This window comes from Nothobranchius furzeri, chromosome 11, assembly GCF_043380555.1.
Source record: "Nothobranchius furzeri strain GRZ-AD chromosome 11, NfurGRZ-RIMD1, whole genome shotgun sequence".
NCBI classification, from domain to species: domain Eukaryota; kingdom Metazoa; phylum Chordata; class Actinopteri; order Cyprinodontiformes; family Nothobranchiidae; genus Nothobranchius; species Nothobranchius furzeri.
The window spans coordinates 45279097-45304131 of NC_091751.1; the positions used below are offsets into that span (position 1 = coordinate 45279097).

The 25035-nt window shown below is 38.5% G+C and overlaps 2 protein-coding genes across 9 annotated transcripts in view; both read right to left on the bottom strand.

Moving 5' to 3' along the window:
- The window catches only part of mfsd14a2 (major facilitator superfamily domain containing 14A2), a 50334-nt gene extending 46517 nt beyond the window's left edge, over positions 1 to 3817 (bottom strand). The window contains exons 1-2 of the mRNA XM_070541617.1: positions 3288 to 3817; positions 891 to 986 (exon numbers count right to left, since the gene is read on the bottom strand). Coding sequence (XP_070397718.1) covers positions 891 to 986; positions 3288 to 3371 — 180 coding nt within the window. The 5' untranslated portion in view covers positions 3372 to 3817. The remainder of the gene's footprint in view (positions 1 to 890; positions 987 to 3287) is intronic.
- A 140-nt stretch (positions 3818 to 3957) lies between these two features.
- LOC107383591 (unconventional myosin-IXb) overlaps positions 3958 to 25035 on the bottom strand; it is a 33078-nt gene continuing 12000 nt past the window's right edge. For 2 of the 8 annotated variants that reach the window (XM_054742146.2, XM_070541610.1), the window contains exons 6-41: positions 23877 to 23977; positions 22683 to 22806; positions 22068 to 22157; positions 21811 to 21927; positions 21596 to 21730; positions 21396 to 21517; positions 20934 to 21075; positions 20666 to 20849; positions 20491 to 20563; positions 20295 to 20390; positions 20116 to 20155; positions 19912 to 20034; positions 18081 to 18161; positions 17867 to 17977; positions 17656 to 17778; positions 16904 to 17053; positions 15839 to 15969; positions 14384 to 14722; positions 14192 to 14273; positions 13764 to 13961; positions 11801 to 11907; positions 11636 to 11715; positions 11355 to 11539; positions 9416 to 9523; positions 9092 to 9256; positions 8971 to 9012; positions 8192 to 8303; positions 8045 to 8118; positions 7772 to 7964; positions 7515 to 7643; positions 7320 to 7425; positions 7116 to 7247; positions 6603 to 6726; positions 5628 to 5695; positions 5420 to 5541; positions 3958 to 4973 (exon numbers count right to left, since the gene is read on the bottom strand). In XM_054742146.2, the coding sequence (XP_054598121.1) occupies positions 4717 to 4973; positions 5420 to 5541; positions 5628 to 5695; positions 6603 to 6726; positions 7116 to 7247; positions 7320 to 7425; positions 7515 to 7643; positions 7772 to 7964; positions 8045 to 8118; positions 8192 to 8303; positions 8971 to 9012; positions 9092 to 9256; positions 9416 to 9523; positions 11355 to 11539; positions 11636 to 11715; positions 11801 to 11907; positions 13764 to 13961; positions 14192 to 14273; positions 14384 to 14722; positions 15839 to 15969; positions 16904 to 17053; positions 17656 to 17778; positions 17867 to 17977; positions 18081 to 18161; positions 19912 to 20034; positions 20116 to 20155; positions 20295 to 20390; positions 20491 to 20563; positions 20666 to 20849; positions 20934 to 21075; positions 21396 to 21517; positions 21596 to 21730; positions 21811 to 21927; positions 22068 to 22157; positions 22683 to 22806; positions 23877 to 23977 (4566 nt within the window). In that variant the 3' untranslated portion in view covers positions 3958 to 4716. Of the gene's footprint in view, positions 4974 to 5407; positions 5542 to 5627; positions 5696 to 6602; positions 6727 to 7115; positions 7248 to 7319; positions 7426 to 7514; positions 7644 to 7771; positions 7965 to 8044; positions 8119 to 8191; positions 8304 to 8970; positions 9013 to 9091; positions 9257 to 9415; positions 9524 to 11354; positions 11540 to 11635; positions 11716 to 11800; positions 11908 to 13763; positions 13962 to 14191; positions 14274 to 14383; positions 14723 to 15838; positions 15970 to 16903; positions 17054 to 17655; positions 17779 to 17866; positions 17978 to 18080; positions 18162 to 19911; positions 20035 to 20115; positions 20156 to 20294; positions 20391 to 20490; positions 20564 to 20665; positions 20850 to 20933; positions 21076 to 21395; positions 21518 to 21595; positions 21731 to 21810; positions 21928 to 22067; positions 22158 to 22682; positions 22807 to 23876; positions 23978 to 25035 lie in introns of all 8 variants that reach the window. The other 6 variants (XM_070541611.1, XM_070541612.1, XM_070541615.1 and 3 more) reach the window with 6 other exon arrangements.

Genomic DNA, 25035 nt, shown 5'->3' on the forward strand with positions numbered 1-25035 from the left:
CTTTGCAACAGAACACCACTGGTGTAAGAGGTTCGTGGCTCAATAATATCAGAGAAGGAGAAACCGGCTGCTGTCACTTCAACTTTAGGACAAACTATCAGAGTCCCAAAAAGAAAAACACCTTCAAGTCACGGACAACAAAAGACGAGTCGACGTAGAAAACAGCAACTGGTGTTTAGCGCCATTTCATTTCCTCTGGCATCGCAGGTCTCTAGTTCCAGCAGAAGCATCTCAGGGAAGATACCCAAGGGGAAGTGTGAAAGTGTTCTGTGACTGTGTTTACATTCAAATCCTAGTTTGCTCTGTAAAGTAGCTTTTAGCTCGTCCATTGAATGTAGAGCGCTGTTTTGGCAAGACACAAAAATGACCAGGCCAATGGTAGACCATGCTGCACAGCAAAATATTTTGCTTTTACTACAGTTGATCTAGAATTCTATGCTAGCGTGAGATATCACTAAAAATAACTATCCTGCTGGTATGAAACTTTCCAAGTCATATCAAATCCAGTAAACATTTATATCTTAAAGTTCATTAGTGTATTAAAGTGAAATTGGTATGAATATTGCAGCTCAAGAAGCCTGTAGCAAGCACACCAGGCGTAGCAGTAGAATACAATACAACAGCTTCATGCCCTATTTTATTTTATATCTCATTAGTGTTTAGCAAAACGCTTTCCAATTAGAGCACACGCAAAAAATAAAAAATAAATAAAAGGCACAGATTTTTGTCCGGCTGAAGAGATTAAATTATTCATCGACACTGATGGGTCTCATTTGATTCCAGTCAATATGAAATGGCACACTGGCTGAGGTTTTTCGGGAGGGAGGGCACAAAGAGATGCAGGAGGTCATGTAAGTTTAAATGACAGCACGTCAGAGATTAGGGCTTACCGAGAACATCGGGGTGGTGAGGAGACCCCATGCAAAAAACTCCAAGAAGATGACAACCACAGCATGGTAAACACTGGGCTCTCCGATTCCCTGAGGCTAAATAAACACAGAAACAGACAAACACAAAAAGGCCGTTAGCTGACAAGTAACAATCAGTGTTTGTAAAATGCCTGTTGATGGTAACACATTAACAAATTCAGCTTTACACTGGAACCTATTTTGAGTCAGCCAAATGACATGAAACAGTAATCAGCACCTGATTTTGTGGGACAACCCACAGCTGGGCCAGACTGTTATTCATTTTTTTTTAATCTAGGATGGTATCTGAGCCACAGAAAAGTTCACCTAGCCATTTTATATGAACCAACCAGAGTTTTGGACCAAGTAAACAAGACTGTTATAAATCTCAAGAAGTGCAGTGGGAAGAAGACATCCAGTTAGCACTTTGAGTGTGCTCAAAAGAGACAACTTCTTAAATACAAACAAGTATTTTGAAAGGAAACTTCTGAGAAACTCTCTCTGTGAAAACTTTTAATTGTTTACATATTCCAATATAGTTAATGTAATATAGTTAACATATAAATAGCCAATATTTTCAAATAATCTAACCAGAAACTATACACTAAAGCACGAGAAGCCGCGGATAGATCAATGTAGCAGATCATGAGGATTTATTTAATCCTATACATCATATCAACAAGGAATAACATCAATCTTCACTTTTAGTAAAGCTAAATAATTATGTATGCTGGTAACTTTAAATAGAATCTATAACCAGACGTGTATCAAACACAACATAAATAAATACCCTTATTATCTCTTTGAAACTGACTCCTTTTGTGGGGAAGCCTCATCACCTCAGTGTGAATCAGCACAGTGATGAAATCTTGTTGCTGTGCAGCAAACACAATTAGGTATGTTAATTGTGTTGGCTACTGGGTAGGCCAGCACTAACTTTAGAAAACCTAGCTCGTCTCTTTGGTGTGCCATCCGTGTACAATCCTACATAACAGTAAGTCCTTTGGGTGGAAATTACTTCTGCTCAGACAGCTTTCTTTATTTCCATAAGTGCATGTCTACACGTGCCTGAGAAAAAGAGGAACAATCTTTAACAGATAAACATGAATTGTGCAACTTCCTCTGAAATAAACCAACACCTTGCAATACATTAAGGAACATATTGCTGTTGACTTGTGAGCTCTAGTAGTGACTAGGGAAACCATGATGTCGGAGTGGTCAAAACTGGACACAATTACAGAGTGAAGCAATTTCAATTATACAAAGCAGACGCACAAAATCTCAAATGCAGAGTAAACAGGATGGCAAGATTACAACAGAAGAAAAAACATGACTGGTTCTCATCAATATCCCTACAGCTTAACCTTCACATGTCGGACATTACTGTTGAAATGTGATTACATAACAAATAGTGATGCATCACTCTTTTTCATAAATATCACACACCAAACTCATCCTTTGCCAATGACTGTTTTGGATTAAAAAAAATATTAGACAGTTTAAATACTTGAAATAACTAACATTCTTTAAAGAAAACAGGAGGACTTATTGATGTGTCTATTAGGAAAGTGCAATGCTTGAAAGGTTGGGAACAATTTAGTCACATTATGATATGGCTGCATGCTGATTTGTGTGTATAAATTAACTGCTGACATGAGAATATACACTGACCAAGAACAACAGGTCCAGATTAGAGCTGAAAGTATTTTATCAAAGTAGTAGCATAACCATGCAGACCACGTTGCTGTCCATGACCAGTGGAATACAAATATTCACTAATCTGGAATGTTGAATCAGTTTGTTTATAACTAACGTTACCAAATATTGATGTTTATTTTTTGTCAGTAGCAGCATTAAAGACACTTGGTTAATAACCCATTACCTGTCAAGTCTTCCTACTTTGATTCTTATCTTAACGACAAGGTGGCGTAAACAACAATAAACTGTTGACTATGCTAGCAAAACAGGTATAAACTGAAAACACGAGTTAGCTAATGGGTTTGTGGTGATGAATGACAGTCACATGCAGTTTATACAAAAAATTCGTAGATGAGGTAACACTCGGGGCAACCGAATAGCTGTGAAAAGTAGTTTATTTGAGAAAAACATTGCTATCATTGTCACTGGCCAGTTAGCGTTACCTGAGCTGACGTGTAAACGAGTAGCAGGCCAATGCTAGTTTACAGTTAGCCACTTAGCTTGTCGGCGGAGCCTTCAACACCGAGCGTTAACGACAAACGTTTTTTTTTGACAGTCACAAACACATTCAAATACAGTTGCTGTACTTATTCATTAAAAACAATGCGTCTGTCTATAACGATATCCAAGAACCAGTAGCTCAATATAAGTTAACGGGGAAAAAATAAATATTTAACTCACACTTCCTCCATCTTTTATTATAATTTTCTTTGCAAGAAGAATGCTGCGGTTCAGCCGCTTCTTCTTCTTTTTCTCCCCCGTCATCGTTAACTTATGTCCATTCTTGTTGTCAATGTTTCATCGTGGCCTCTAACAGAATTAAAACAGTCTAGTAAATTTGGCTATTAAGCTCATTACAATTCTACAGTCGGCAGCTAGCACGGAGCTAACTATGATGATTTCTCTCATCCCCACCTCACTTGTGCCCGTCTTCCTGGCCCGCCCCTTCAGGCAAAATACCCACAGTGATTGGCTGTCTGTCACACGGAACGATACTCCTCTGCATCTGATTGGCTCCGAAGAAGTTTGTGCCGTTCTCCGCACATGGCGATTTGTGAGCGTCACACCGCGGGGAACTAAAAGGAAATGCCATACTTGGAGTGGTTGTGTTTATAAAGAAACTGTACAAGATGTTCGGTTATTTTAATGAAGTCAACCAATTATTAGTATGGATGTAAAGTAAAGCCCACATTAATCATGCATACAACCTTGAATGTTTTCTTTAACTTGTTAACAGCTTTGATATATATTTTTTACAATAAAGTATCAGATAAATTGTAATCTAATATAAAACACACATACACAAAGAAATAGCATTGCAGTTTTACTCCATAAATTAATCTCACAGTAATAAGGTTGAAAGCTTTTCATTTATTTTGACCATTCACATGAGTTTGACTGTCCATGGCATAATTTCTACAACAGACATGCACAAAAAGAGATACAAAGTTTACCTGGTACTCTTTTGAATTATATTAAAAAACAAAAAAAAAAACTGTCTAATTGAAAGTTAGGAACAATTTTAGCGAGAATTCATAATGATCACAGTAGAAATACATGTACATCAAATAAAGGGAAGAAAAAAAGGGTTTTCTACTTAGATCCTAAGTTACAGTGTTGCTGCTTTCATGCAGTCACTATGTACAATTTTTAAACTGTTTATGTTTCAATAAAAAAAGTGTCTTTTCCCACAAACTGTATATTCCAGAATTAAATTCCAGAGTCCTGTTTATTAGTTTAAAAGGAGGCATATAAACTTAGTTGCTCCACATGAAGTTGTCCTGGTTTTCTAATCTGATTTTGCTACACAAATCTGGTCTAAAATACTTGCCTTTTATAAAAAAGCACTTAGCACAACATTAAAATGTGTTTAATGTCAGTGTGCTGACATGAAGATCACGAGAATTCTCTGGATCTGTCAGCAAAAGCCTAAAAGATCAATCAGCACAACGCCATTTTCAATATGCACAAATTCTTAAATCACTGTCTCCTTTTAGCAGCAATTAAAAAAAAACATAAATGTCAGTAAAAGAAAGTGCACATTTTGAGTTGTGTTAACACATACTTGAGAATATTTCAATTTTGGCAACTTGCAGCATTTTAGTTTCATTTAATCTTCAACCTCATCAATAAAAGGGATATCCAGGTCATTAAAGCTTCTATTATTAGCCTGGCTTTTTATCTGCAGTTTGTTGCTTGGGGAAGGCGTATTTCGGCTGGTTGTGGACTGAGCAACATTTGCGTTTTGTTCTGAGGTGAGATGTCTTTGTTCCGTCTTAGCCGCCACACTTGTGACACTCTGCGCCAGGTCAGCAGGATTATGAGGGCTATCGCACTTGAGAGTTTTCAGTTGCAGGGCCATCTTTCCTGGTAAAAGAGACAGATTAGTAAACCGATGTGGTATAATAACATAGCTTCCTGCTTTAGGCTAAAGCTATAGATATTCAATTAAAATAGCAAGCATTAGGTTATTATTAATACAACCAATCATGGACAATGGATTGTGTATAATTTAATTATTTAACATGTGATACTAGATGATACAATATAACTCTGACCCAAAACCACAGAACTAAACATGAAATTTGTAATTTTGTAGCAGTGGGTCACACAGAAAAGGAAGTTCCACACCACTGGGTTTTTCTTGTGCAACTTCAGCATATGAGCTATTTTCTCTATGGATAATAGGGCATTTAAAAAAAAACTATCGAGCCTTCTTAGGCTTTTAGTGCATCTATATCCTACACAAAGACACTGTAGTAATGAGCAATAGTGATGGTGGGAAAATGACAGTGTATTACCTCACTACTGACCTACCCATTCCTGGCTGCCCAGCAGGTCGAGGCTCTCTGTGCTCATAGATGATGAAGAATCCATGACTTCACAGTCAGAAGTCTCCTGCTCCAAATCACGCAGGCCGATGGCGACCTCGGCCCTGACGAGCACAAAAAAGGAGGCATTCCATTTAGGATTCAACTGTAAATGCTCCGAGTACATGAAATTAAAAAAGTTTCAACGCACTTTTCTTGCTTGAGTGATTTGATTCTTTCAATGAGGGTACTCTCCCTCTCATCTGGCCTCTCAAGGACCTGCATGAGAATCAGAACAAAGTTGGTGATTGGTTGGTTCTACTCAGTCATTCTGACACAATGTCCAAGACTCAGATTGTTTTTGTGTGAGATAACCGTTGTGCCATCAACTGTTTTTTATGAGTAGATCTTGATTGTGTTAGTCTTACACACACATTCAGCCAAAATAATCCATGGATGTATATATCAATGTCTAACTAATGTTTATGATAAAAAGATAGCTGTAATTTCATGCTTAAAAAGGTGTGGATCACTTGTTTAATCATTACGTTTGCAGTAATCTCTAGTAGAAATTAATGCCTTGCAAGTCTCAGACGACAAAAACCACCGGTGCACCCTTTCCAGGAACTAGAAGTGAGCCACATCACAGCGGAGATTCAGATGGCAGGATTTGGAGTCTTACTTCCTGATATTTGGACATTTTGCCTCGGATTGGATAAAAGCAACGCAACTCTACCATTGACTTGCAACGTTGATGTTTAATCTCCACAAATAACACAAGCCTGGCGGAGTTGCAAATGCTAACAGTTAGCTTCTACTAGTGAAGACTATCTATGCGGTTTGCTGGATGCTAAACTAACAACAGCCTTCCTTGTTGTGCCTTAAAATGGGTGAGTCCATGAATGTTAAGTGACAGTGTGATGTAGATCTGTCAGTCTTTTCAAATCAGAGTTTCACCTTCTATTTTCTATCAGAAACTAGTGCAAGAGATAGGTGTAGGATACTATTTTCATGTTCAGCCTGCATGAAAAACTCAGTGAGCGATTTTAATATGAAAAAGCACTTTAAAAATAGTTTTCCAGTGTTCCACACTTTTAAAACTATATAAAATCTAAAATATACAAGAATGAACATCAAAAATAAGCATAAAAAGCCAAACAGCTGATGCTATTTGGTGCATCCTAACCGTGTTTTGTCTCTTCAGCTTAAGCTCATTGATAGCCTCGGTCTCTGCATGCTCCAGCTTCTGGATATCCTGCATCTTCTTGTTGTAGCGTCTCAACTGCTCACAGATCAGGATCTCCACACAGCTGAATAAACCATTGATAATGACATATCTTCAGAAGTAATAATCAGAATCAGAAAAGCTTTATTGCCAGTGCTCCAGTGTCCCGAAGCATAGGACTTTGACTCCGCAGCACAGCCTGACCAAGGTTACACACACACATGTAGACAAAACAGATACAGGCAGACCACAAGAGCAGCCATGAACGGCGCTCATTTCATTCAGATGAAAAGGGGATTACATGAGGATAAATTGGATTCCTGGAAGGAGTGGAAGATCATAATCATAATCATGATGTACAATGATATCCAGAACATTTATGTTGCCTATTATTGGAAAATATCCATGTTTTTGAAGTCAGGGTTTGTTTGAAAAGTGTGCATAGCTACAGTACAGGGTGGTATGATGACTCACAAAGTAGTTTTGGACACATCCCTCAAACCAGAAAATGGGTCACTAGACTCCGGTGCACGCAGGATGCAGGGGGCAAACACAATTGCAAGAGAACCTGGTGACATCTTATTGTGCTTTTCTTCTTTTACAACCCTGAAAGAGACACTGGTTAAAGTTTCATGTGAGCTGCATTATTTGAAAAAACAAAAAAAGAGAATCCTTTACTTGACAAGGTGAAACAGGAGTCGCTCCAGTGTGTTGTAATTAGCAGGAGGAAGTTCGTCAATCTTTTTGTATACAGCCTTTAGTCTCTCGGAGTTCTCTGGCAGCTCTGTGGGTGAACAAGGGAAATAATGAAGAATTTTCCCTACTTCAGTAGTTTCAGATATTTAAAGTAGCTCTAACTATTTGGCTTCTCACCAGTAGCAAGCAAAAAGTCATTGTAGAGTGAAAATGTCATGAGAGGATCTGGCAGGTCTCTGAGCCAGCGTTTAACCAGGCCTGTGATGGTGTGAATGGGATAGTTGTCCAAACAAACCTTCTCAGGGTCTGATGGAGCAAAATCAAAACCCACAGCTGAGATATTTTAATTGCTTCACTGAAATTTGACATGCTTCTAACCATTTCCAAAATAAAACTATGCATTTCTGGGATGTGGTGTGCAACGATTTTCTTACTAGTCTCTAGAACCTGGTACAGCTCCTTCGCTCGACAGGCTGCGCCCGACTTGCGGTAAATGCCTTCAGTGTAGAGGCCATTTAGCTCCACGTGCATCAGCAATAGCTCCATCACTTTGGGCACAGGGTTGGTTTTACTGGTCAGGACACATACTTGCACCCCAAAGTGGAGGGAGCCTGGTACACTGTCATCCTAACACATAAAACATCTCAGGTAAACAAGGAGAATATTTTTGAGAAGACATAAATTACGATAAAAACTTCAGTTCCCACCTTCCTGGCACACCGTGTTGAGCAATCTGTGATGATTTTGTCCAGACATCGTTTGTGACAAACAAACTTGCAAGCTAAAATTCACAAAATAAAAGTAAATTCATCATCTCTACACATATATGCGCTTGTCTGTCGGTTTGTACTCACCACTACACATGTAAGCTTTCTCCATTCCCCAGATAAAGGAGCCACACAGGTCACACGACTGCATAATGTTTACTTGGTATGTGCTGAACAGATGATCCAAAGGGCTTTCAAGCTGCAAACACAAATAGTTTGTTACTTGGAAACTTAAAAGTAACAATAAATACTTTTTAAAGAGCTTTAACATTGATCTAAGTGACCGATGTGTTAGAAACTTGACCAGTTTCAGATTTGACACCACTCTACAGCTCTCTGCTGGGCAAATACAGCACTAGATAGTTTTGTAGAGAGGGTAGGTGTCCTAGGAGGCGCTCTAAACCTGCTTTACAGATGTTTGCTGTAATGCTAGCAGTTAGCATTTTCAGTTTGACGATTGTCAATAAAAAGCAGTAGAAGAAAAATAAGTTTGCTTTTTTTTGTTGGCATCATGGCAGAGCCTGGAAGTAAAGAGTATTGTCTTTGGAGACAAAGCAAAGAGCTACAACCAGGGTGAACATCAGCGAGGCATACACTAGTTTGATAGAGCTTAAGGAGGCTACAAAATCACAGACTGATGGTGACCTGGCTTTATTGTTACTGGACTTGTAAGTAATATTTTTGTCCAGTAGTGTGGTTCTTTTTACCTCATGATTTATTTTAGTATGACTTGGCTCATGTTAGTGTTAACTCATTAGCACTAGCTACAGCAGGGTTGTTTATGGTAGTTATAATTCCACTTTCAACCAGTAGGGTAGAGAAGCAGGACACTGGCCACTGTTAGTTTAAATAGAGATTCAACTTACGCATTTTTCATTTTTTCGTCTCTTCTTTGTTGCCTTAGTTGCCTGAAAGAAAACAAAAATGAGCAAGTCAAATTATCTTTGATGCTCCATGTGGTTTATTGACTGAAAGGATCAGCTCTACCTTGTTTGGTTCAGAGTCTGCACGTTTTATTTCGGTCCTGATGAAGCCGTCCAGTACAGACTGGAACAGGTTGATCACTAGTGATACATCTGACAGTGGCCCTGCCAGTGCTTTCACTGTGTTATGGTAGCTCTTCATTAGATCCTTATAACCTATTTTGGGCTTCTGTTGGTCAAAGAGTCCACAATAAGTTCTTGCTATTTATTCATATGTCACTTCATATGTTATTCAACCATTAATATGGTTGACGAAAAAAAAAACAACACATCTAAACACAACAATCCCATAAATGTGTCTAACTTTTCCCTCCTAGTGTTGACTTACCTGGACAGAATACATGCTTTTGATGCCTTCTCTAAATTCCTTAGTGGCACAAAGGAAAGTGTTCTCTGTTGGGGACAACTCTTTCATTCTTGTTTGCAACTCATTCACCTGGTGAGGCAAATGTGTAAATTAGGGACACATGGGTGACAATGGTAAATGGTCTGTATTTGATATAGTGCCTTCTATCGTCATGGAACACCCCAAGGCGCTTTACAACACAATCAGTCATTCACCCATTCACACACATACAAAACCAACAGAACCTTATACTGAAACCATTTTCAGGGAAAATCAAATCAAGTCTTGTTCACGAGTGAGCAATTCATTAACCTTGATGAATTGCTCACTTCAGACGGGGGTCTTTCCTGCCACCTTTAAAGGGGCGGTGGTGAGACCCCTGTCAAAGAAGAGCAATTTGGATTTTAATGATTTAAACAACTTCAGACCAGTATCCAACTGACCATTTTTAAGCAAAATTCTAGAAAAACTTGTTATAATTCAACTTAGTGATTTTGTCAATACTCAGTGTCCAAGAGAAATTTCAGTCTAGGTTTAGGGTGAACCACAGCACGGAGACAGCACTTCTGAAGGTTTTAAATGATTTTAGAATAAGTTATGATGCCTGAAGGGTAACAGGGTTGGTACTACTGGACCTTAGCACTGCCTTTGACACAGTAGACCACACTATTCTTTTAAGTCGTTTAAAACAGATCGGCCTCTCTGGTGGTGTTCACAGATAGTTTACATCCTACCTCACAGGCAAAACTTTTATGGTGAGTTTGGATACCTGCTCTTCTAGGGTTCATGGGATTACATGTGGTGTGCCCCAGGGTTCAATTTTAGACCCAGTGCTTTTAACCTTTATATGATCTCCTCTAGGCGGGGTCATCAGGAGACATGGGATGAAATTCAACAGCTATGCTGATGACACACAGTTGTACATCTCCATGTCTCCTGATGACACACAGCCAATGGACCCACTTTTACCTGCATTTTAGACATCAAATCCTGGATGGCAGAAAACTTTCTCCAGCTCAACCAGGACAAAACTGAAGTTTTAGTCATCGGTCCAGAGAGAGAAACTTTTACCAAAAATACAATCAATGTCTTTTAATCCTTATGAACAAGTGAAGAACCTGGATGTGACTTTCGACTCTGAGCTGACTTTTATCCCACACGTAAAAAACATTAATAAAATAGGTTTTTATCATTTACAGAATATTGCCAGAGTCCGACCCCCAATCTTTCTCAGGCCAACAGAGACGCTGATGCATGCTTTTATCACCAGTAGAATAGACTACTGTAAAGTCCTGCTTTCTGGTCTTCCCACAAAGAGCATTTCAGGCTTACAGCTTTTACAAAACTCAGCAGCACGTGTCCTGATGAAGACCAGGAGGCGGGAGCACATTACACCAGCTGTCACACTAATGATTTTGATATTTTTGGGGAAATGATGGGATTATGGGTTATAAGGGTTGATTTTAATCTGTAAAGCACTTTGAGCTGTATTTTTTGTATATGAAAAGTGCTATACAAATAAAGTTTGATTGATTGATTGATTGATAGATTGAGACGCCTCCTTGGTGAGGTTTTCCGGGCACGGGCAACTGGGAGGAGACCCAAGAGAATACCCAGGACATGCTGGAGGGACTATGTTTCTCGGCTGGCCAGGGAATGCCTTGGGATTTCCCCGGATGAGCTGGCCCAAGTGGCTCAGGAGAGGAAAGTTTGGGCCTCTCTGCTTAGGCTGCTGCCCCAGCGACCCGGACCCAGATAAGGGGGCAATAATTGTTGGATGAATCAAAGGATTTGGAATAATTGCAATTTCCTTACATTTACAGTACTCTTAGCAAACTTTGGAATCAGTGATCTTAAAGCAACGACATAAAATTAATCTTGACAGTTTATCTGTTAATAACTTCTCAGATGGTGATCTTACCTGAACACCAAGGAACTCATCGAGGTGTCGTAGCTCCCTAGGGTCGGTGATCTCTCTATCCAGAGATGCATCCCACTGCAAGGCCCGCGTGGCTCGGCTGATGCAGACTGATGGACTACGGTGGGCTCTCCCATTGCTTTGGTTTGATGCTTGGTAAGAATGTGGAGTGTAACTGGGCAATGTTACTGAACATAGCAGATAGCGCAATTAGTCACAAGATTATGAGCTTCAAAACAGTGCTACTAAATGAAAACAATTAGACTTTAAAACACTTTAGTTACCAGTTTTATCTGATGGATATTCGTTGGTTGGAGAACTTTTATGCGTACGTTTCTTCAGGAATTTACCGAGAAACCCGGTTCTAAAGAAAACACAATAAAGAAATCATTTATAGCGAGAAAAGAAAAATAACAATATCGTATACACCATTATACTTTACTCTATACCGTTCAGGAGTAGTGGGATGTGACTGGTTAGAGCCGTGTTGACCTGCATTGTCATAGGTGGCTCTGGTGGGTAGGCTCAAACATGAACTATCAGTTTCTGCACCTGTCTGTAACAGTTAAAACACACACACACACAAACACAATCAGCAGATTAAAGAACACACAAAAAAAGCAGCAACCTATGAATCCCATAAGACAGATTCCCACGCCCGTCTCTTTCAGAAGAATCCCTGCAGCTCTGGCACCGCAAAACCACACCATGTATTGAGATAGTACCACAGTAGCATAGCAACAGTCCTTCACCATCATGCAAAGTTACCCATCTCTTACCAGAAGTTAAATGTTTCACTACCTTTGTGAACCTGGTTTTTTTTGTGTGTTTTATTTATTTTTTGGGTAATATTAGTAAGATTTAATGGGTGCATTTACAAATTTTAAAATATATTTTGCTTGCAGAAAGGTTGTCAATAAACACTATTATTTAGACATAAACCAATAGATTAGCCATAACCAGAGGGACCTTTGTTTGTGTAGCGTAGAAGTAGCTTATAACATGTAAAGGTTGTGTACAATAACGTGTATCAAAGTTTTCATTAAAGCAGTGGTTTACTTGTTAAATCAATACATTTGCAGTGGTTTTTAGTGGAAACAAAAGCCTTGTAAGACGTTCTCGGGGAGAAGAAATACACTGGTGCACCATTTTTTAGACTTAAAAGTAACCCACATCACAGATGAGCTTCAGGCGGCAGGTTTTAGTCTTATTTCCTGATATTTGGACATCTAACCCCAGACTGGATAACAGCAATGCAACTCTACCACATTACTTGCAACATGGACTTTTTATCTACACAGATAACACAAGCCTGGAGGAGTTCTGCCATGTGGTGAGGTTGCTAATGCTAACTGTTAGCTTAAACTAACAGACACGTCTGCTGCCGATTCCTGAACGCTAAAGCAGGAATATCCTTCCCCGTCATGAGTTAAGATCGGTGAATCTAAGAATGCCAATTCAGATTTGTGAGGATTTTTTAGTTCTAGAGTTTCACTGTTTTCTATCAGAAGCTAAAACAGGATATACATGTAGAAGACCATTTCCATTTTCAGCCTGCATGAAAAGAGTAACCGATTATAATCAGAAAGAATATTTAATAAATGTTTTCTTACAGTCAACCGCACCTTTAATATATAGGAATGTGTCAAATACTTAAAAACACCATCATGAAGGAAGTGCTAATGTTCAGCTGCATCATAATGAGCTTTGAATTGAAGGTTTTGTATTTTTTTTTATATATAAAATGGAATAAAAACATCCTGATATTAAAGTTATAGCATGAGCCTAACCTGTGTCTGCTGACCTGCTGCTCAGTTACAAGAAGAGACAATAAAGATGAGAAATAAGCACTGGAATGGGCTTTGACACTGCTATGGAAAAATGTATGTTTATTAATTCTTGATCATGGACTCAATCAACTGAATGTAAATGTATTGCTCTATGCCTCTCTGCATGCTCATTTATTCAGACCCCCCCCCCCACCACCACACACACACACACACACACACACACACACACACACACACACACACACACATTCTTGACTTCCCACACACAGACACAATCTCTCTCTTTCTCCACTCTCATCTCTCTATATATAAACTCTGACTGGATGTTCGGTGGATTTTGCCAAAGTTATAACTGTTTGACTTGTTGTTCATTGTCTCCTTTTTCTCTCCGACTATAGGAAATGGGTTAAACATATTGATAAAATCCATGACATCTTAAACCCCCCCCCCCCCCCCCCCCCGTTTGAAAGCAACAGCTCCTTTTTCTGCATGTCCTGGGCTGAAGAGCAGAAATCAGAAATCCCATAACAATGCAAGCTTCCAGTCCACATGTGGCACTCACATGCAGGTCCATTTTACAGAGACGAGCTATGACGGCGTAAATACCCCCCACGGTCACTACCTTGCCCTGAGATGTGAGGGTCCGGACATCTGTGCTACTGACCGAGCCTTTCAGGCCAGGCACAGTGGGGCTGACAGGAGGCAGCGGAAAGCTCCAGTATTCGCTTTCCGTGGAGTTCCCCAAGTTACCCATCAAACGGCTGCGGGTGCAGGCTAAGTGGCGCTTGTGCTTTTTCTGCTTGCGGAGACGAACCCTGACCTGACGGGGCCAAAGAAAGTGATGAGGCACAGACTGGGATGCCTCCACTGTCTGATCTGAAGGAGACTTCCTTGCATAACAAAAGCTCACAGCACTGAACACACACAGTTCCTTGAAAAACCCACTGATATGATTTAAACAACACGAAAAACCTGAAAGGGACTCGAGTGTTAGTTGCAGATTGCTGAATCCGGTTAAAGATGATGGGACAACATCAGGACCAAGGTTACCTCAGTGGCAGAAGGTGAGCTTTCAGAGCCAGAAGAGCTGGTCTTCGACAGTTCATCAGCAGACATAGACTTCCCTTTACGACTATTTATAGATGAGAATAAAACACTTTTAAAATGAGTCCTATTTAAATTTAGATATTTTGTACATTTTTACGGTAGATACCAAATGTAGACATAAAAAATTAAACATACAAAAAATCATCTCTCTTTTCTCTTCTTCGCCGTACTTCGAGGCTCGTCTCATCTGTAGGAACCACTACATTAACTCTTTCCTTCAGCCTCTCATCTTTCCTCGTCGTTCCCTGGATATCTGCGTAGGGATGAAGGGGGCTGGTGGGTGAGTTGATGCGTGTTTTAGGGTCTAATGGGATGGAGAAGGGTCTGTTGAGTGGATGCGTGGATCCTCTGCTGTCTCTTTTCCATTTGCTCGTGTCCTCCAGCTCAGGCTGCCCTCTGCTTGGATCAGGCTGCTGCTTCCTGCTGGGGCTGACGTCCAGTTTGTACTGTCTCCTCAACTGTTTTTTCTCTAAGCTGAATGTAAAAAAAGGCATTAAATCAGACTGGAACAACGGGAATTTGGCAAACTACATATATTCTGACAGCAACTGCCTTATTCTTCTTCTTCTTTCGGTCTTTATTTTGGTTTATAGCATTAACATAAATTTTTTCTTTTCAAACAAAACAACAATATTAACAACTTGAACTTAAACCAAAAAAGGAATAGACAGAAGCAATGCTTATTTTAGCCTACCCTATTTTCCACCTAAGATACATAACCAACATACATTTCTTTTATTTTCCCCAATATAAATAAGCACAATGAAAATCCATTAATGTCTATACATACTTTTCATACCCTGTAAATATGTGACACTTGACACCTGCTTTAAACTTTAGTAAAGATGTACATTTCTTCAAATCATCATCTAACTCATTCCACAATTTCACACCAACAATTATTCGATTGATACAGTTTAATTAGAGACTAAATTGGCCATTTACCTTTCTAAAAACAAACTAACAGTTATTAAATGGATTTGACCTGGATGAAACAATCATCTAATGTTTATTAATAAAAGACCATACAGGATGTAAAAATAATCAAGTCATAAAATAAATGTAAGAAAGGCAGAATTAGCGAAAATGTGGGACTCCAGAACAAAGAAGAAATGTTACGTGGTTTGTTAAATTCTGATGCAATTCTACTTTTCAGTGGTCTAATATAATAAAGTGTACTAAAATTCTATGCAGGATAAATTAAAAGTACAATCAAAGGTCAGAAATGCTCATTTCTGCCACCAGAGGGCCCTTCTGGGGTCACTTGCTTAAAACTACCCACATCTATGGTGAAGCAAAGACTGGTTGTGTTGACCAAACCTGGATTTTTATTCCAGGTTTCTGAAAACAACCTCTCGACTTTGACTTATTCCTTTAAATACTAATAATATCCTACCTGCCCACCAGGTTTGACACGCCCAGGGAAAGATTTGCTGAGTGTAAAACATTACATCAGCTGCAAAGTGCAGACTCACACATGTTCAAAGTAAAACACTTTAAAGCTGCAGTCAATAAAAGTTTGTTTGTTTTCATTTAAAAACTGTAGGGAATTTGTTTTTAACTTAGCTGAAGTATGTCTATGCAACTTGCCTGGTTCGAGCCCAAGAGCCATCTTTGTCCTCCTTTTCACAGATTTTAGCCCTTTGTCGGTAAGTGCTCCACGCCGTTTGGATCACTGTTGCAGCTCGGTTTTGTTTCTCGTAAAACTCCCGCCAGCTCCGCTGAAAAACCAAAGGTACTTATTTGTTTGGTCATTGTTCTCAATATTCACGCTGTCTGCAGAACCTTTTGTTTTGCTTTGTGCAATAAATGAGCAAACACACAAAAAACCCCAGAATGTTTTACCGACTGAATTAATGATCATCATCAATCAGATCTCACAATGAAAAATATTGCTGGTGTTTTATAACATTGTGGGTTTAAGAAACAACCAAAACCTGTTAGGCAGTGGATTGGTGCACAGCTGCAGTAATCACAATTATTTAACGGTTTTAAATTTCAGAAAATTGCAAAAAATATAATCAATTCTCTCCAGATATAAAACCAACCCCTGATGAGCATCAAATCTTTACATTTTACACACCAGATCATAGTTTGACCCTCTAATGTCTCTGATCTTTACAGATAAATACTTGACATCGCTTTAGTTTACAGAGGCTTGCAGATTCATGCAAAACTCTCCTTTCACAGATTTTCAATCAGGTTGAGGTCTGAAGTGAGACTGGTCCTCTGCAGTAGCCTGTTTATTTTCTTTTTCTGCAGTTTCATAGATTGCCTTACTTTTATTACACAATTTTGGTGCTCCAAATAAAACCATTTTAACATTGACCTATTTAAATATGCTTAGATTTGTGGATTATGGATTAATGACGTAAATTAAATAGGAAGCATCCATTTTTTTCTAGGAAAAGGGAGCTATGTTATCCATTTGAGACCATTTCAACATGAATAAAACATTTTGTTTTAATTTTTTCTTCACATTCAAACATTTTTTCCATGTTTTCCTTATTTTTATTTTATTTTAAAATATTTTAAATTATTTTTATTTCGTTCTTGTGAAGCGCCTCATGATATTTCACTTGAGTGGTGCTGTATTAAAATAGTTTGTTCCTCAAAATTTTTATCTGGTTGTGGCAACAAAGAAACGAGCTGCACCTGGATGAGCGTTGTGGCATCTTTCTTTTGCAGAAAGTGAAATCTGATGAGGCAGGAACGGAACCAGCGCTGCAGGGTGACGATGCGACGCATCACTTCTTTGTTAAGAGTCTCCTGAAGCAACAGTCGTTCCTTATCCTTGAGAAAAACCTGAACAAAATAAAAATCGACACAAAAAATAAATCGCATTTTAAGAGTAAAGTCTTCATTACTTTTTCTAAATTAATTTGACTGCTTTTGTGGAATCAGCAGAAAACATCTGATTTGTGAAATCATTCTAGGGCTGGGCAATAAATCGAAAATTTATCAACATCAAAATTTCTGACTTATCAAGATAATTATTCCCATGTCCATAAATCTGAAAATAAAAAAGAAAAGATGTGTGTAGGTTGGCAACTTCATGTCCCTTTAAGAAGCTGTACCACCTTGAGTCTCATGTAATACACGTGACAGCCCCATCTAGTGGTCAACTTTTGTTTCTGCACATACCTGTAGTTATCGTCCATTTATTGTTATCGATTTGAGGTGAAATGCTCAATATATTGTGATATTGATTATAGGCCACATCGCCCAGCCCTACATCATTCTATGTATCATGAAAATGTACCAATATATACAATTTAATGCAGAACAGTAAAAAAATAGATTAAACGTCTAAATTGACATGATTATTCAAGTCAAAGTGTAAAAAAACAAGGACTTTATACATGGCTAGCTGCACACACACTGCACAAAAGGAAGACATGATTAACCTTGTTTTTTCCTATCTGATAGGTGGTCGTATTCAAATTCATTCTCTCAAACAGTTCAGTTATGTGCTGTGGAGATCCACTGGTTCCTTTGGGAAGCAAAATCCAAAACTTCTCAGCAAAGTCCTGTCAAAAAGGAAAAACATTAACATTTAACCAAATAAGAGAAAAAAAATCTGCATGTACTGCGCAAGTGAAACAACTACCCACCTACCTTTAATGTGTATTTAGCTCTGTAGCCAGACTTCTGCATGTCGATCATCTGCAGCAGGCCTGTGTACTTGATTTGTTTCAGCACAACATCATCATCAAAGTGTAGCTCCCTCTACAACAAGACAACCTTTCTGTTATTTATCATTTCCAGGTCACTGTGCATGCTTAAAACTAAACGTAGCAGGATGCTGCAGCAGATGTACAGATAGCATTACCTTCTCAGCGTTGGAGCGAAGACAGAAAATAAAAAAAGGCTCTGCTTTTTCGATGATGTCCATCAGCTTTCCGAGGGAGGCCTGCAAGATGTAAACATGATTTAAGCCATTGGATAAGAATCAAAAACTGCATTATTTATTAGGAATGTTCCGATCATATTTTTTTTGCTCCTGATCTGATCCAGAGTCCTTTGATTTTAAGAATCTACCCAACCCGATACTTTAGATATGTATTTTAAAAAAAGGAGAACAAACTAGAATTGTCCTTTAAGTTATTTTTAATTAGGGCTGCACAATATATCGCAAATATATAATTATTGCGATATCAGCTTGTGCAATATGCATATCACAAAGAACATAAATATCGCAATGAATTGTCAGCTCAAATGTTTGCTACACATAATGCATTCTGTTAATCTAATAAGAGGCATGATGCTTTTTTTAACAAATCGAATAGAGCTCTTCACCCATTTGGCCAACTGGGTGGGTTCTCATTGGTTAGATGCCCGCCCCCGAGGCGGACGGCACTTAATTTTGATGGTTAGCAAACACCCGAGTTAGCTTTGTTCTGCTCTTTCTGCTGATTCTGCTTTTCCCGGGGCCCACTGATTACCTTTTCTTGTTCATTTTCTTTTTCCATTTCCTCACATCTTTAGCTTTTGTCATTTTTATAATTTTGTAGTAATTTTTTAATTTCTTGGTTTTTGATTATTTTTGTTAAGTTTTTATTTATCGCAAGTAATATCGCCATTGCAATATTAATCACTGTTATTGCATATCGCAGGTTTTCCTAATATCGTGCAGCCCTATTTTTAATCATTAATCAGTTTCTTCCTTTCTGTATGTCATCTCTTTAGTGTATTTCTCATAAAACATCACTTGTTTAGGAAGTATATTAATAAGAAACATGTTAGTATTAAGAATAAATGTAAAAGTTGACTTGTTGCTCATATTTTTCAATCGTTTATTCAGTGTGAGGCTGTTTTCAGTGACAGGGATGGGATGGCACGGCACGACGGTCAGCAGCAGAGTAACTTTTCTACAAAGCACCTGTAGAGCTGCTGCATCTGTAAAGGTAGGAGGAGAATGAAAGCAGATCCTACTGCAACTGTCGGCTGGCTTAACTGAATTGCTGCAGTGAACTGAGCAGGGGTGCTGGGGTGATGATGAGCAGGCACCCCCCGCCAAACGCTGAGCAAAGCAACCCACCAGTCCAGAATCCAACCAGACGGCCAGCTCCCCCTCCTAGCCTCCAGCACCGGGAAGCCAAGCGACAACAGAGGTGTGCCAAGACCCCTGGTCTTCCTCCGCCTGCTCCAATACAGTGTTAGTGTATGTTGATGAGGTGTATATGGGTAAGTTTTTTTAAAGGTGGCGCATCAGTGTTAAATGTAGCACTATCTTCTCCACCTCGTTAAACATTACACGTGTTTAATACACTCCCTTTGCTGTTCATTTACAAATGCATCTATATTACACATATTTTCCCTCTCTTGAGGTGACAAATATGCTCTGTGTTGGCTAACTGCTACATGTTATGGAGTGTGAATTCCCACTTAAATTGTGGGACTTAGGGTGTTCTCATCTGTGAAACAAAGAACACTGATGTAGAGGAACTTGTTCAATTAAAATCTAAGCCATTGTTTTTCCGTTTGAAAATCTCGTTCTCAGGTTGAATTTAAAAAGTAAAGTTTGTTGTTTGAAATGGTCAAATCCGATTTTTCCCACCCAATTCCAATTTCCTGAAAATTACGTTATCTGACCCGATTTATGACCACGCGATCGGATCAGAGCATCCCTAATATTTACAAAAAGGAACTGAGTGAACGACCTGAAACTGAGTGCTGACTGTAGGAGGCTTTTCTCGTCCCTGAGGGTGGAAGATGGACTTGCCGGTTCTGTCATGCTCCGTGAGACCAACGATGTGTTTGAGTGAACACAAATTCATGAGGTTCTGTTGGACGAAACAAGTAAGTCTGCAGATATTATGAAACAGACGGACATTTGGACGCACGGAACTCCCACGCCACCTTACCTTTGGAATGATCTGCTTCTTTCGACTGCCTTGATTTTTACTGCAAAAAGAGCCACAAAAAAAATGATTAAACCAACGAAGATCTGTGCAGACAAATAAAAAAATTATAGTATGAAAAACATGTATATTTATGTATACACATATAGATTTGTGAAAGAAAAGTCTTCTAGTGCGTTTACTTTCTCAGTTCATAATCGGCAAAGATGTCTTGGAGGAAATCTGGTGGATTTTCATCAGAGTGATCAAATGAGAAATCCAGAGTCATGCTGTTGCTGCTGGAATCAGAATATTCATTTGGTTTTAGCAAATAGACGGTTAATACTTTACTTATGAAGAAAACTTCACTTGTTTTAACAAGTTGGGTATAAAAAATACCTGGATAGTCTGCTTATCTGGTTTTTGTATTGTTTTGCGTCTTTGAGAGACATGGGAGAGCTTTGTCTTGCGGCTATTGAGGAGACAGTTCAACACGTAAGTTATTATATGAAAAACAGAAGCAGATTAAAACTGATATTTTCTTTTAGCTGAAAAAACACCTTAAGCTACTTACATAGCTCTGCTCGCCCCATTTTCTTAAACACGGAGACAATACGGATGGTGGCTCGGAGGATTCCCCATCTAAACAAGGCTTCTGGGCTGGATGCAACCAGGTGATGCAGGAATGAGCGCTCACTGCTCCGTAGAAGAAACACCACTTCAGGACGCATGTGTTCAGTGTTTTTCTTTCTAAAGTCCTACAAAGAAAGTCCAAATTCGGGGACAAAACTGAATAAAGAGAGACAGTTTGACCGTTACTTAAAAGGATGTGGCTAATTTACCGTGATGTTGTATTTAACTCCTCCAGGGTAGTGCTTGATCACAAAGGTTGGCTCTTTATTTGGAGAGGCTACAAAGAACGGGTTGTCCTGATGATGCTGCTTAAATTTGCTCAAAGTGGCTTCATCTGTGGCCCGAGGACAACTAACAAACACAAAGAAAAGGACATTCAATCAGACTAAATTACAGATTACGACCATGTTTTCTGGGTTTTGTAGATCTTGATGAGACCCAGGATTGTTTAGCTGTGATTTCAGGTTCTTACATGACTTTTACTTTTTAAATGGAGACTTGAACAGATTAACATCTAATTACACACAGTTTAAATAATCTACAGAACAAATTAAAATTTGATTTTATTACACTACAAAGCCTACTTCACCATTAATAAAATGGTTCCATATTATTTAGAAATTATATAAGTGCAGCTTTTTTCAGTGTACAAGTTTTCACAGTCAAGTTACCTGCTCTCCTCATTCAGCAAACCAAAGAGTCCGACTGGTTTGTTGTTGAGCAGCTGGATGCAGCCGCTGTTGTCGATAAAGTCAATGTTCAGCCAGATGATGCCTTCTGACAGGTAATCTTCCTGGAAGGTCCAAAATAGTACATTCAAGAATGGATCATTAAAGAAAGAAAGTGTGTTGCAATTTTTTAATAGACATACTTGCTCAAGCTCAAAGATGTGTTTGTTGATGTAACAATGCAGCTTCTCATTGGCGTAGTTGATGCACAGCTGCTCAAAACTGTTTGTCTTGAGGTTTTCAAACCCAAACATGTCCAAGACACCAATGGACAAACACTGAAAACACAACAGTGGCTGTTAAAATGCAACAAACCCTGATATTTTTTACTGCAAATGAATGAAATCAGATGACTCACTGAGACGGACTCCTCCATGTCTCGTCGGTTGAGCATTGCGTGGTTGATATGAAGGATGATCCAGTCAAACAGAGCACTGTATAAAGACTGGGCCATAGAGTCCCGCTTTAGAACTGCCTAAAAGCAAAAGAAACCACAAATGCTTTCTAAGTTTTCAAAAAGTCAACTAAATTTGATGAAGGAATTAAGATAAATGAAACATGTAGTTGCTATAAAACTGATTTTAATTCTGCAAATATCAGATTCTAACCAAATACCTCTTGTAGCGTGTACTGAGAAACTATGGTAGAGTTAGCCATCACCATTTTCCTCTTAGTCAAAGTCGTCACCAGTAGTTCCTTTTTTATCTAGAAAATGCATTCAGAAAACAAATTAAGAAAGAAACAAACTTGGGACTGGACTCGATTAAAAAATTAATCTAATTAATTAGAGGCTTTGTAAAAAATAATCTTGACTAATCGCATTTAATCATTCAAGACAATTTGCACCCAAGAAATTTTTTTAATCAAAAATATCAGTGAGGCACAGATGACATGCCCACACTTTAATGAGTATGTTTATGTAACCACAAGGTCTATTTGATTACTTTGGTCTCATAAAGGTAACCACTGAGGATTTGTTGGGACGTGTAAATATTAATAAATGTGTTTTGATGATGTGTAAATAGACATGGAACCTTTTACAGCTCCCAATTTGGGGACGCTCAGGCTCAATAACGCAATTATTTATTTCCTAAGTAATGGTATTTAACGTATTAAATCCCATCCCTACTTTTTAAAATTTCCTTTTGTCCTAATTCCGAAGATTTAGTTCCTCTGATCCAAAGCCAGAAATCCAAAGTATAACAGCAACGTGTACATTTTAAATCTCACCTTAAGCAGGTTTGATAGTGTGGATAAAACGTTTGCAGGTCCAGCCTCCAGGACCTGTGTACTCTTTGAATGCGTGAATGTCACATTTCCCAAATGCAGGATGGCAGCGACAATGGAGAATATGCTGCATATTGAAAATGAACACAACTGAACGGTTTAATTGAGACAACACAAACACCATAGAGAAATAATGTTGGACTGTGATGCAGCCGTTTGATATATGATAATAACTTTAGTCTGACAGACAGAAATATAAGAGATTTTTAAAAGGCACAACAATATGTACAAAGTCATCCTGATTTGTGATTTTCATTTGTTTTTTACTCCTGGTGCTGAGATGGAATAACTGCTTGAACGTGACACTAACGCTCCAATAAATATTCCTACACTTTTATTTATTTGATTCGTAAAAAAACATTTTCCTCCTGGTGTTGTTTACAGATCTTTATTCATTTTCCCAACTTTCCTAATTACTATTTCAGAATCAAACAATTTTTTACACTGGCTGTAGAGACAACCACGAGGACCTCTAGTGCTTAAAAAAGTCATTGCAACTTATAACTGGTGGACTTTTTATAAATTGAAGTCTAATTATCAATATCTGGGAAGTAAAATATACAGTTGAACAGTAAATGTGCTCCCAAATTTAGTTTAATTAGCTAATTCTAAGAAAAAAGTACATGTTAAATGTTCAACTTTTTGCAACATTGTTCATAACTAACCCACACAGCTCTTTATTAAGAACAAAAGTCTAATAAATGTTTCCAGCTTCACTTTGCCATGTGATGGTTTTCCCAAGAGTATTTCACCTGAACAGGTTATAAACTATGCAGCTGGTGCTTTCATAAGCACGTTGTGCCCCAAGGCTAAAATGTGTGCACCATTTTTTCCTGCTCGACACGACAAGCTCTGACCTGTTACAGACACCAGCATGAGAGCAGAAACTACCTGACAGTGTTCAGGTAGATCACACACATGTGGACCACTGTATCTGCAGTGCAGGTAAATAAATGTGCACGCTCAGTAAGTGGTGAAGATCCTACATGAAGAAAGTGTTAATTAAACATTTAGGCATGTGCCAACAGATCTCCAAACATTTTTATAAATTGGGGTAAAAAAACAGATGAAAGGCATTTTCTGAACAAAGTGATTCACCGAGTCATAAAGCACATGTATTATTACAGGTGCACATACTGTTTCTTTGTGGAAGGCAAGAATCCCACCATCTCCATGGCTTGATGGAGCCTCTTGTACTCTTGTCCAAGTTTCTCTTCAGCATCTGAACTGAGGTCTTTCTGCAGAAAGCCCAACAAAGATATTCAAAGAGTGAAAACACTGTTAGTAACCACCATGCATGGATCTGGATTACTAAGTCAACCTAAATTGTTTGCATATTAATGCAGAAACAAACATATTTTGACCTTTAGCTGGAAATTTGACCGAGATGCTTCAACCGTGGTTATCAAACGGCTACCAAAAAGAAATTTATGAATCCAGAACGGCTCTGATGAGTGTGTTCAAAGCTTTTTATAGTAGCTTTTACAGATGACCCAATAATTCTTCAATTTTCAACCATTTTCTAGAGTTGAGAACACACCAGCTTGAACTCCCCAGGAAGTAAAAGATCTCTGCTAGATTTTTGACCTCTTAAATGTAGAAAGTGAAAGTTTTTTTTTTTTTGGTTTAGTAAAGCCTCAATAGCAATAATAACTCTCTCTGATCTATTGCAAAACACGTTGAAAGTTACAACTTCTGCCCACACACCATAAGACAGCAAAACCACAGCTTCAGGTAGCCGTTTCCTCCGACTGTGAAGCTATAACAAGAATGTAATTGTCGCACAGATCTTGCTAAGGAAATTACTCGTTTCTAAAAAAATACATCAAATGTCTAGGTGACCACCAGAATAAACTCTAAAGAATTAGCAGACTTTTGCAGATCAAATGAGCATCTTCATTTTATGTAAATAGCTTTTTTTGTTTTACTACCAACCAAGATAGCCCAAAGCGCTCCACACTACACAACATAGTAACAACTATGTTAAAACAAACAAAAAAAACAAACAAACAAACAAAAAAACTGTAAAAGCAACCACATCATAAAACAGATCTGCAAATTACTCTGTATGACTATAAAGCTAATAAATAAAAATGCATATTCCATCAACTCTTCGACCACTAAAAAACCAAGAATAAAAAGTTAAACTTGGGTTCCAAAACTATGCAGCATAAGGGACAGACATACTATGTGAATCCAGCATTGCACAAGTATTGAACACATACTGAGTGTTGCATTGATGTTAATGTGTACCAAGATAATGGCAGTACAGCTTAAACTGAGGAGTTATGCCCAG